Source organism: Dermacentor variabilis, unplaced genomic scaffold (genome assembly GCF_050947875.1).
Source record: "Dermacentor variabilis isolate Ectoservices unplaced genomic scaffold, ASM5094787v1 scaffold_16, whole genome shotgun sequence".
In the NCBI taxonomy this organism is placed as follows: Eukaryota; Metazoa; Arthropoda; class Arachnida; order Ixodida; family Ixodidae; genus Dermacentor; species Dermacentor variabilis.
In genome coordinates this window covers 5,217,434-5,230,710 of record NW_027460324.1, presented here as the reverse complement: position 1 = coordinate 5,230,710, position 13,277 = coordinate 5,217,434, and the positions used below count along the sequence as shown (strand labels likewise).

General features: G+C 45.6%; 1 protein-coding gene across 2 annotated transcripts in view; it reads left to right on the top strand.

Moving 5' to 3' along the window:
• The window catches only part of LOC142568064 (tubulin-specific chaperone C-like), a 45,137-nt gene that overhangs the window by 8,185 nt on the left and 23,675 nt on the right, over positions 1–13,277 (top strand). For both annotated transcript variants that reach the window (XM_075678146.1, XM_075678147.1), the window contains exons 3-5: positions 997–1,041; positions 1,649–1,911; positions 5,807–5,985. In XM_075678146.1, the coding sequence (XP_075534261.1) occupies positions 1,753–1,911; positions 5,807–5,985 (338 nt within the window). In that variant the 5' untranslated portion in view covers positions 997–1,041; positions 1,649–1,752. The remainder of the gene's footprint in view (positions 1–996; positions 1,042–1,648; positions 1,912–5,806; positions 5,986–13,277) is intronic.

The following is a 13,277-nucleotide window of genomic DNA, read 5'->3' as shown; positions in this document are numbered from 1 at the left end:
GCCTCCCGGCAGCCGCTTGCCGGCATTCCCCAGCACAGTCTGCGCGGGCACTGTTGGCACCATTAGATACTTGACGCGATGTTTCCATATGCTGCATTGCATTACCGCAACCTCGACACAGCACACAAAGCAAGCATCACCACGCCGTCACGCCGACACCTGTCGCACAAACGAAAAACGTGGCCTACTCGCAGCGTCGTGCATGAAGAAACACCTAAATCAGCTGCCAGATTGTCTTCACATGGCTTACTAAGCTGAGACCGGAACTGCTGTAGCTACGACCCAGGCAGAAACGATGATGATGAGCGGGGATTTGCAGCAGCGCCACTTCGTGGGGCAGCAAGGAGGCTCCGTTCAAAACAAAAACGGCGTTCAGCAAGTCGAACCACGCACCGGTCAGAGTCGATGCATGGTGCTCTCTATCGAGTTGGCTCAAGGAGCGTCCGAAAAATCAGACGAGAGGTTGCAAAGTGTCCGAACTTTCGACAGTTGTTATACATTATGGTATATGGGGAGAATGGCGGCACGCAAAGCAGACCGAATAATTGATCATGTCCGAATTTTTGGAGTCTGAAAAACCAATTGGTGACTGTACTTGAAAATGGTCCCTGAACAAGAACGGCGTTCATTGCAAACACCAATGAAATCATTGCTTAAACCTATTCCCAAAGTGTGTTGGATCCGCACTTTTTTTTTTTTTTGCATAGCAATGCAAATAAGCATTTTGCTCTTCATTACTTCATCTCATGTGTGTCCCTGCCCTCTCTGCTGATCATGCTAGTCAAGCTCTAGGCAACTAGGCCTGCACTACCTCTAGACACTCAAGAACCACTTTGTAAAAACATTGTTATATCATGCATGTGTAGTATGACTATCTTTGTCTTCCTGCTACACTATTGTATGCTGCCCTGTTCAGTACTCACGGCAATATTTATTCAATATTCTGTTACTTTTTGCTGTTGGGTTAATCTTGCTCCACATTTTCCTGCTTTTCAGAGTCCCGATACTGGTTGTACCAGCACTTCAGGCCTGGTCTTGAAGGTGTGTTTTCCAAATCCCAGTATATCTATGCTGCTCCACCAAAGTTCTCTGCTCACTCTGCATGATGTAATGAAAGCACTCCTCTGCACTGTAAATTAAAAAGCCCTGAATTTTTTCTAGGCATGAAGCATTTAAAAGAAGCTCTCAATCTAACATATTTCAAAAGGACCCGTGCAGTTTTTTGCATGCATACTTGCTGAATCACAAAGTTCACTATTTTGTTGTAGTAGACAAGCTTGCCATACTGTGGTTCTGTGAGCACATGTTCATGCCTTACTAGTCGATTCCTTCTGCTGTTTTATGTATTTTTTCTCTGACTTTACTTTAACCCAACTTGTCCTGATACAAACTGTCTTTCAGCTTGAGCAGCGTGAACTGCACACACATTGTTGTTAAACTGCTGGGAAATCGGTTACATTTTTTATGCCATTTCTTTGTTGCATCTGTTCTGCTATCTCATTTTTGTTGTGCACATTGTGCTTATGCTTGTAATTTCTATGTACACCCCTCTCATGTAATGCACTAATGGCCCCTTATGGTATTCAAGTAAATAAAGTAGACAGGATGCAGTGTTAATCTGTGGTGTTTGTGTGCCCTAACCTTCCAGCATTCTACAAACTTGAAGATACATTTGGTAAGGACACCTTGCGCACATACGACTACAAGACATGGGACATTGAGGAGTGAGCCAGTAGTGGCTGCCCTGGCAACATGGGGTCCTTAGAGGTAGAAGGTGACAGTGGCCGACCACAACATGAGCAACACCTCAGCCTCCTGGACAACTTCAGCCGGGCCAAGCGGCAGCTTGAGCAGCTCCTCGACGCAGATGGTGACTTGGCACAGCTGGATGGAAAGCTGCAGGAGTTGCAGGCAAGTCTCAGCGTCGTGTAACCCTTCAGCCCTAACTTAGCGTATTTTTGTTCCGTCATATTTGCTTCATACATAATGCTATGTGTTAAGCATTACCCCAGAACTCTTTGCACCTGCAATTGTTACACATTGCAAATTGATTTCTTTCAGAAAACGGGGAGATGGAACAGGGACAGATTAGAAGCCGAACACTTATGGTGTTTGATTCTAAAAGTACCGTAGCAAATGAGCAGCAATACAACAAAGTGGTATTTTCCTTTTCACGTCACAAAATTTGGCTCCTAAATTGGTAGGCTGATGTAGCATGAGTAACCATTCTCTCTTTTTTTTTTTTTTGTGGTTCTGATGTTGGACTTATGCATGATTTTTCATTGTTCTTTGGCCAAGGCTTCAAAATTTTCATGCATTTCTGCGTCTGTCAGACCGACACAGTGAGCATTTAGCTGGTCTGTGTGATACCGTGAGCACATCTTGCGCGGCAACTTAATGCATGCCTGTCATATAAGTGAATAGGGAAAATCAAAATATGCATGCATCACTATACGCCTAGTGCACCGCCTATAGAGGCGCCACTGATAGCCTCCTAGCGGGCACTTCCAACAGTATGCGCGGGATCAGTAGCAGACGACAACCCTTTGCAGCAAGGATGGCTGAAGTTCGCGGCTGTGATTTCTCCTTTGTTCGGGTGCCAGACTGCTGCTTCTGCGGTGACAGCTGTAGGGAACACGCTGACATCTATGGGAGCGGGTATGAACGCGATGTTACCGGTGTTTGGGGCAGCATGGTCCACATATGTGCCAGGTGCGTACCGCAGACAAACGCCATGGGCCCCATTTACATGAAGTGGAGCTCATGTTAACGAGCCGATAAATTTTGTTGAATAATGCGATGTCTCGATAGTTTTTTAAAATTCTACCCTTACCGTAATGCTGCTTCTGTACCTCAATAATAAGCACCCGCTGTTAGTGCAGACTTATATCAAACGAATCCGCACGGTGCGATGTCTGCATATGCCGTTGTGATTTTTCTGCCGATGAATACATGTGGCATCACCAAGTAAGTGCAGTCAAAGTCGCCTCAAGAAGAGTAATTGTGAATTTATTGATGGTAAAGCGCACACTAGCCAACGAAGTCATCAAATGCACAGGTTAATAAAAGCGCGTATTAGTACTGTACCACTGAGGCAATTCTGTTGCATACGCAGATGGATACGCAGTTTTTGCAATTTTGAATTCCCCAAGGTAGCAGCTTGGAAACGTACCAAGCTAAAGTCTAACTTTTCATTACTTTTTTTAATATTACTATAGAGAGGTGCCACATGATATATTTAAAAGCAGAGCAGCGCCAGTCAAAGTATATGAGCACTGGCGGCAAGGCCGGGTTTAGTCCTCTGCAGTGTAAGCATAATAATAAATAATTCAGTTGAGTACAAAATTCGCATGCAAGAATGGACTACATTGTGAAACGAACAAATCACTGGGCGTGTTAATTCTGCTCAGGCAGCGTCGAGGTGTGATGACTTCCCAAACGTGACGCGAGCTTTTCAGCGAAAAATGGAAGAAAAACTCCATATGCAGCAACTATTAGCAATTCTCGCCCTGACCTACCTATTTTCTAAACACATTTCCCCCCAAAGAACCACAATATCTAAGATGCCCTCGGGCGAAAAGAATAAAGCTGTTAAAGAAGCACTTTCTTGGTATCATTCCGATAAGGCACAGCATGATTTATACCATTTACAAACAAGGCAGGGTGTAAACCTCGCAGCTCAAAAGAATCAACAAGACTTATTCATGAAGCAACTAGCAACAGTTAAACATGTGCGAAGCCACACATAAAATGATGCAAAAACATGAAGTGCGCGACAGCTGGTGCGGGGATTTACCGGGCCACATAAAACCAACAATTTCAGTTCTTTCAAACTTTAATAGCTTTCACATACAATACAATGTGTTTGGGCAGTCGTGCTGCCTCGCTATCGTAACGCGGTAAAGAAGTGAAAAACAATATAAGCGGCAAACGGCATTCCGAACTTTAGCGAAATGCATTTAAACCGCATGCTGCACTGCAGACGAACTTCGTCGCTTACGCGTCTAACTATGACCGGTTGGAAAAAAACACCGACGCCACAAAGGAAAGGATGAGAACAAGAAATTTCCCGCCGAAGCGACGATTCATTGCTACCGTTGCTGCCGCTGATGAGGCTTTGCGGGGAATGGTTAGATCAGTATCGCTGGCATGTTTTTGCCGGTATTTGAGCCCCCCACGCTGCAACAATTCTTCTTGGACATTACTTGAAGCTTTGTCCACCCCACACATGCAAAGGGTGTTACCTATTTTGCTCTGAAAACGTGAATAAGACAGAGAATCACTATCAACGACGCAACAAACTACGGCGCGCGGCTGGCTCCTCTCCCATGTGTTCTGCGCAAGGCCGCCACCAGTGGCGCGTCCATCGGCGCGCACTACGCGCATAGAACATGTTTAAAAACTGTTGTTTTAAAAACATTTCGCCTCTTTACACTCTCTCCGTGTGTAAACCTCTGGATTTTGTAGAAACATGACTCTGGCAGAACAGTGCCAAGATCTTTTATGTCTAGTGTCACGATGACATAAAACTATACCATTTTATTTTTAATGTGAATAGCATTCTTGGCATTGTCGGACTGGTTATTTTTTGAGCCATCTAGCTATCCCATCAAAACTGTTGGCCGTTCAAGAGGGATAGTGCTGTCTAAAAAAGAGTTGGAAGGCGATTGAACCTCTAGTTGACGTCTATGAAGGAGAATGTTTTTGTCGGCAAGCTGGAAGTGAGAATGTGTTTATGAACCATGTAATTTATTCCAAGAGGCCCGCAGCACCTCAAGCGACAGTGGCTCTTCGACCGCAAATGCAGCATCCCAACGACAGCATCTCAAAATGGTATAGCTATCACAAAGGAAGAATGTGAGGATACTCTCCTTATCGCTGTTAACACTACTAGGCAGTACCATGACAGTGCAGTGGTAATGCACAGTGGTATTACCGGTGCCTATATTTCCAACACCACGGGTATCACCGGTACCACATGGAATAATGATGCTTATACCACTGGCACCGCAGGGTAGTGTCAATACTACTGGTATACACCCTGCACTAATACTGCTGGTACTGTCACTGGTGCTGATACCAGCAGTGCCACAAGGCTGTAACTGGTATCAACAATGCCACCCAGTGCTACCACCATACCAGACCTATGTTTGTGATTGGCACGTTTTTATGCGGCACTATCTCCAGGATCAGCCCACGAAAAAGGCAAGAAGTTTCCCAGATACCCAATTCAGAAAAGGGTTTCTCTAAGGAAGACACTGCCTTCAATATGTGGGCCGTTTGTGCCACTGTGTTTGTTCCCCTCTTCAGTGAAGCACTTTGATGCAAACCTGAGTATGTGCCAGTTTGTATGAGCCACTCTTCAATGAACCTCTTTGACGCCAATGAGGGTCACTGTGCGTGTGCCACGGGATATGTGCAGACTCTACAACAGCACCACAAAAAGGTGCAGCATGTCCAGGGGAAAGCATGAGAGAGCAGCGCAGCACACCTCGTACATGACGCATTTTGGCTATTCACATTCTGGGATAGCAATCATGAGTTCTGCCCAAATAATTATACCAAATTAGCCCTCCTTGATTGGTCAACTCCGCTATTAGCCCTCTGTGATTGGTGAAACCTACCATTAGCTCTTAGGGGTTAGTCAAAAAAATCTTTCTCTACATGGTCTCCTGTACATTTGCAATTGCATATTGCTGCTTAATTTTAACCCTGTTCATTTTAGGCAATTTTTTTTAGAGAAGTACCACATGAGAGTGAAGCAGTTCTCTCTAACTTGCTCATGCCTGTGTTGCCATGCTTGCAGATGATAACTACAGAAGCAGCCAACCACCTGCCTGCAGCCAGTTTGCGCTGGGTCCGGGAACAGTTTGGGACACTGAGAGCACAGGTGGATGAGGTCCGGGAGCGGCTCAAGCCACGCAAGCGATTTGCCTTCAAGTCGGCACGGTGCCCCAGCTCAAAGGCAGCAGCGGCCCCTCACGGGTGAGCCACGTAGGGTATAGTTATAGCCAGCACTATCACTGCTACCTGTTAAACCTCATTACTTCTCAGTTTTAGGCCTGAAAAATGTTGCTGTTGTGAATGGGACACTAAAGAAAAACACTGAATCGATTCAGACGAATAAAGTATTCTTTGAAAAGCATGTTTTTGCAAATTGCGCTGTAAGAGGTTGATTACTGAAAGATAAAACAAAAACCAAGCTTTCATTCCTTCAATTTCGCAAAAGAACTCCAATGTCGGTATGCCAGGTGACATTGGCGTCACATTATTTTTGTATTTGGGCTGTTAGTGTGACATAGCATGTTGAACACTCGTGAGCAAAAGTATACGGGCCACAAAGCCACCGAAAAAACTGAATTTCTTATTAACCTGCATAACCTGAAATTCACAAGTACACTGGAAAGTTCACAATGCCAAGCTTGGACTACAGTCTGCAATTTCAAGTTGCATTCGCACGAAGAGGAAAACATCGGCTTTTTCGTGCAATCCCTGCTTGTATACTTTTGTTCACGGGTATATGTGACATCAGATGACAGTGACCAAGCGTCAGCAGCGCCAGCAGTGGTCAAAATTTATCAGGCGCCCCTTGCTACATCATGCCTCATAATCAAATCCTGATTTTGGCAAGTAAAACCCCAGAATTTAATATATATATATATTGTCAAGAGGCATTATAGTTTAATTGGTAGAACCCTCAGGTAGTAGAGCACCGCAGCGAAAAGTCACACAGCTTAGGCAACACAAGCACAAGGCTTCCAACCACTCGTTGTCGTTGTCTTTCTTGAAGCAGTGCCTGCTGCTCGTTCTCCTCCAGTACAATTGCCTCCTCGAAGAAGAGGAGCCGTTTCAGCGACTTAGGGCCAAGATAGCACAGGTGGATCAAAGTACGGCTTGAGCCGCTGAACGTGCACGATTTCACGCCCTTGGCGGCACTTATCGAAAGGCAGTTCAAGGGGTTCTACCAAATAGTTCAGAGAAGACGTTTGACTGACGACACGGATGGTCCCTTGTACTTGGGCACAAGCTTGGGTGAAAGTCCAGGGCTGGTAGCGGGAATCCAAAGCCAGACTAGTGAGTCAGGGGCATAGGATGCAGGAGAGGAGGGAATATCCCAAAGGTGCTTCTGTCGCTGCTGATCTTCTGAAGTAAATGTGCGGGCGAGTTTTCGGCACTCTTCCACGTGTGCAGCAGCTTCGGACAGGGTAGTAGCCTCCGTTGTGTCAGGGCGATACGGAAGGATCGTATCCATTGTGCAGGAAGGCACGCGTCCGTAAAGAAGAAAGAAAAGGGAAAATCCCATAGTGGTCTGCGTGGCGGTATTATAAGTGTACAGCACGAAAGGTAGAATGCAGTCCCAATTGGTTTGGTCATATGCGACCTACATCGCCAAAAGTGCGGTTAAAGCGCTCAGTCATCCCATTAGTTTGCGGGTGGTATGCGGTAGTGGTATGGTGAATTATGTGGCATTCCTTGAGTAAGGCTTCTATAACATCAGGGAGAAAGACGCGACCTCTGTGGGGGCTCCATGGTGAAGTATGTTAGGCAGAAGGAACCAGGCAACATCCCGCGCAGATGCATTGGGTAGAGGCGAAGTTTCCATGTAGCGCGTAGGATGGTCTATGGCCATTATCACCCAGTGGTTGCCATCTCAAGTACTCGGAATGGGCCCATAAAAATCAACTCCGACCCGGTCAAAGGCCCGTGCTGGACAAGGCAATTGTTTAAGTGGAGCAGCTAAGGCATGAGGGGTATTCTTGCGGCGTTGTCAAGCGAGGCAGGAGCGGACATATTGGCGGACAAATCAGTACATCCTGCGCCAGTAATAATGAATTCGCAGGAGCGTGTATGTTTTTAGTACAGTCGAACCCGACTATATCGAACCCGTTTACATCGAATTATTCTATATATCGAACAATTTCAGGACACGATATAGTTACAATGAGTATATATCGCAAAAATTACGCTTACATCGAACAAAAATAGCAGCGACACCCGATATATCGAACGTCAAGCGACGGAAAGTGCCCCCGGAAGTTGGCTTTCCCTTGCGGTGGCGGAGAAAACCCGGCTGCGCGGCTCCATCCAACCGCTCTCCCTACCGTGGCGGCGCCCGACCGCGCTGCCTCAGACGAGCCGTCGGCACCCCCCCTGCAAAAAATGATCCTGGCCCGCCCACAGCGCTTGCTCAGACAGCCAATCAGATGCTCTTGTGCCCACGTCGTGCAAGATGGCGAAAGTGCGAGTTGTCTCGCTGTTTTTGTGTGCGCCTTGTAGGCCTTCTCCCACAGTGTTGCCGTGATGAAGCGGCAGAATTTGCCTTTCGTCATGAGGCTCGCAATCATAAATCGTGTCGAATGCGGTGAGAAGTCGGATGTCCCCACAGAGCACAAGATTCCGAGGAGCACTCTCGGCACGATCTTGAAGAATAAGGGGGAGATTAGGGCTAAAGCGTCCAAACTCGCAACCCGTCCGCACGGCCGTGTACGAGTGGTTAATCTGAAATTGCTTCAGCCGTGCTGACTTCCGCGTGCTCGGTGATGACCGTAAATTCTGATGAATGCGACGAAGCGGTTGCCAGTGTTGCCGAAGTTTGGAGCGAACTGTCAGAATTTCCGGAAGCTGTTGACGAATCAACGGTGGATGAGTTTGTGAGCGCAAATGATGTGTCGCGACCACGGGAGAGCCCGAAAACGAAGACTACATTGCCAACATCGTACCGAGCGCAAGTGAAAGTGGGCACAATGAGGAAAGCAACGACGGTCCCACATCCTCCAAAATGATTGGTGCGCTCGCAATAGTCCGGTGCTTCTGCGCGAATGCGGAAAGTTGCGGCCTCAGCTGCTCCGACTCCTTAATGTGGAAAAGTGCGTGCGTCGCAGGCAGCGAAATTGCCAAAGCAGAAGAAAATGCAGGACTATTTCGTGCCACACTAAGCTAGTTTAATCAATAAAGTGATTTTATAAATGGTATGTGCTTTTATGACATCCAATTATTTAGCAGGCTTATATCAAATTATGCTCTATATCGAACTGATAGGCGTTTTTTTGCGAGTTCGATATAGCTGGGTTCGACTGTACAATATAGACACACACATACAGTGAAACCTTGTTAAAGGAGCACTGACACAAAAATTTGAAGTCGAGATAACTTGTGAGATCGATTTAGTTGGTCACACACACATCGTCTATAAAATATCAGTGGCGAATATCGCTTAGAACATATTTAAAATCAATTTTAAAGTATGTGCGCCCAGCCAACCGCAAAACAGAGCACCTCGCGACATTGACATCAACCGGGATTGTAAATAGCCAAGAAAACGCTACGTCATGTGGCTACGTCACGAATTTTCGTTGGCTGCCATGCGGCTTACATGTGCTCTTCTCCTCTGTTGTTGCTTGTTTTAGCTGTTGTACTCGTAGTGGGACGCGCTCCGTGTCGCTGCAACTGCAGTTTTTGTCGTGTCCATCGGGATATTTACCACACTATCAGCTTGACTGCGCTGCCACAAGTTTCAACGCCGATTTGGTGTGTCTTACCATCGATCGTGGCCGATGCGAGGGTTTTGTTGAGGTTCGTCCTCGCCATCGCCGGCCGCAATATCTGAGTCGCTAAGTGATTGGCCACGTCTAAAGCGCGAGACACATAGCGCGATTTTCCGTGCGATCTGTAGTACGGCGCGTCGTGTGCGACTTGCCGCATGCGGCGATTCGGGACACATGGTACAATTGAGCGAGCGGCGGCCCAGAACCGGCGCTCCTGCGTGGAAGTTCGGAATCTTGCGTAACTTCGAACAGAAAGTCAAAGCAACCGTATTTGCACAGCTATCTTGTTTGAAACAAACGATGACAATATAAACACGTCTATCCGAGCACTCTAGACGTGTTTCCGCAAGGCCGCGTTAGCAGTATCGGATCCGTTGACAGCCACCGATTGCCAAGAGCCGGCAGGCATAGCTTACTGGGCCATCGAATCCGACACCGGTTGCGCTTGTGACACGATCGCTTGCAGCTCGTATAACGAAGCGCCTATGTTAGTCGGCACAATGTGTACACAGTTATGTCACGCTTAAATTGCAGCACATTTGATTTCTTTGGCGCCAACAGAAGCGAACGAGCATGCCAAGCGAGCATGCGATCGCTGGGAGACGATGTAGGCCTAGCTCGCCGGCCATCTATCCGGGGCCGAGGGTACTTGCGATGCGTCCACAGCTCGTAATAAAGCGCCTAAATTCGTCAGCGCAATCAATGCCTGAACATTTATGTTTCTCTTAAGTGAAAATATGGTTAGTTTTCCCGGATCCGTTAGTAGCGATGAGTAAACAGGCCAGTCAGGCGAGCCGCTTCGTATACACACGATTGCTGGCGCGTCTGCACTTACCGCATCCGAGTAGAAATCACGCCAACGATTTACTATTTCGCACAACGTTTTTTAACTCGCAATCTTTCGAGGTCACTTTATTCTAGGAGTTATTTCGTGTCAGAAACAAATTGTAGCCCATTTATGCGCCGTCGTCAGCGGCGAAAGAGGCCCGCGTTTCGACCAGAAAAAAAAAAAAAAAAAAAACAGACATCATCGGAGCGGCGAGGCGCCCGCTCGCCGGCCCCGCCCCGCCGGGTCTACCACGTCACCATGATGTTCACGCTACCGGCGCTGTCATTGGCTGCGGTCGTTCGACCGATGCGGCAGTCGCACGACAATACGTCATGGCTTTTTGCGAACACGTGACCACTTTGTTTACACTCCCGTTTGCCCCATCTTGTTGCTCTCTAGAACCGAAACTTCGACTGGTCGCTACAAAAAAGACTGCAAATAATTACCTGTCGTGCTCTGAAGTAAATGAGGTTTCATGCCATTATTACTGGGTCATTAACTACTTATTAAAGCAGAAAACACCACGTGGATTTTTTTTGTGTCAGTACTCCTTTAAACCGTAGTTGGCCGGAGCTTGGAAAAAGTATGTACTAAACGGTAATACTGCCTAATCGAAATAGCCTGAGATCGCCCACTTACCGTATTTACTCGCATAATGATCTCACTCTTTTGTGAAAAAAAATTGACGCGTTAGCGGGTTAAATTTCCGCTGAAATAATTTTTTTTTTCATCCCATGTTTGCTGCGGGATGACAACAGGTCAACAAACAGGCGCCTTCCTGTAACAGTGCAGGACAATAAAACAAATATGGCGGCTAGCAGAGCAAGCCGAACGCGTTTTTTTTTTTCTTGTCAGTACATTACATGCATTGAAACAGTTTCTCCCATATCAGTAAAGAATAATATTGGCAAATTTACGACAATAACGTAGCCATAAAAACACATGGCGTGCATGCTGCAGAAACTGCGGCATTTGTCTTCACTACTATCCTCGTACAGCACGTTTCCGCTAAGGGTGGGTGAATATCTTAGCTGTGTTACAAGCGTCGGTGTATGAATAGGGCACACTTCTAATGTATCAGTGTAAATGTGGCCACTATCGTTGCTGCTCATGATTTGTGTGCCCAAGCATGCAGACGAGAAGAATCGAAAGGCGCCTTTTTGTTGTTGTTGACCAAAACTATTATGAAGCCTACAAATAATAAAGCCAAGGTAACCTTGGTTGTAGCTTTTTTTTTTTTTAACGGAATTGCGGAAAGTGATGAAAGGAATGGAATGGGACATCTGCTTAAGAATGTTTGGTGCAGATCGTTTGGTATGTCTTCGAGAGTCGTTTGCGTAGCATTCGATAGCATTCAACAAATGGTAAGCGCCATCATCATTAGCTAGACTTGGCACACTACATATCGCTGCAGCAAGTTCGGAGTGTGATCATTACATGGGAAAGAAAAAAATCGAATTTTGATGACAAAATTCAGGGGTGTGATCCAGTGGCGTAGCCAGAAATTTCGTTCGGGGGGGGGGGGGGGGGTGCTCACGTTGAAGCTCGGCGACCGCCTTAGAGGAAGCTTTGGCTCGGGTACGCCTATCTAAATACATGTAGAAGGGGAATTCGTTTTTCTCGGCAACCACTGCACCAACTTTGACGATGTTTGTTACGTTTAAGAAAAACTTAAGTTCTAGTGACTGCTGGTTTCGAATTTTTCATTTAGGTTGTCAATTTTTTATTAAAAATAAGCCAAAATTGCAAATTTTCTGAAAACAAAGCAATCAAGTTTATAGCTCTGTAACTCAACAATAAGAAATGATATCACAATTCTGTGAATTTCAGCTACTAGCACATCTACAGCGGACAAAATTGATATGTTACACATGAATCTAAAAAAATAGTATTATGGAAATACGGCTTTTGCGGAACCCTTGTACATATCGTAACCAATTCCCGCAAGATACAAATTGACATACCAAATTTATCCGCTTTGACTGTTATAATAGATGCCGTTGACAGAACCATGATATCTGTTCTTGATGCAGAGCTATCAGATTGTAAACGTCGTGCTTCTATTCTTTTCGAGCTTTCGAATTTTTCGAAATATTTTAAACGAAATTCAGGCCCCATATCTAAATTCTGCTTCCAACAGACACTAGAATTTAACTTTCTCTCAAATGCAGCAAATTTCATTAAAAGCAATCTAGAGGTTATCTCAGAAAAGCGTTTCTGTGTTTTACGCGTATTTGAATAGGCTGCGGCGGAGTTGGGCCCGAGCTAAACATTCTTGTTAAATAATTTGTCGAGGGATCAAATACATGAATAATAATTGCATTACCATTGGCAATGGTGCTGCAAATGAGTTTTAAAACGCTACGCACTGTCAAAACAAGTAGAATGTCATTTTTCATAAAAGAATATACTCGTGTGTGCCAAAAATTGTGCCCAAAATAACTATCAATGCTTCCATTCTGTTTTGTCTATTTAATAAGCAACGAACATATCACACGAACTTTAAAACTATTTCAGTTCGAAACCAGCAAAGCAGTGCATGCCGCTTATATGAAAAATGTAAAGGCCATGGAATGAACAAGTTGAGGACAAATCTGTTAATTAAACTGTCATTCAAGAACCGTATTTACATTCATGTACGTATGCAACGGCCAGTGAAAAATCTCAACGTTAGCATTCATTCCAATGTATTACGCAGGAGCAGTTGTCACCGAGCGTGTATCCTGAGTAATTCCACCGAAATTATAGTCGCAACAGAGAGCACGTATAAAAAGCAGGAGATCTGCAGAATATACGAGGGCGAGTCAAATGAAAATGAGCCAATGCAAATATATGACAAACGGGGAACTTTATTTAAAAGTAGCCTCCATGAGAATTTAGACATTTGTCCCATTGACTAAGGA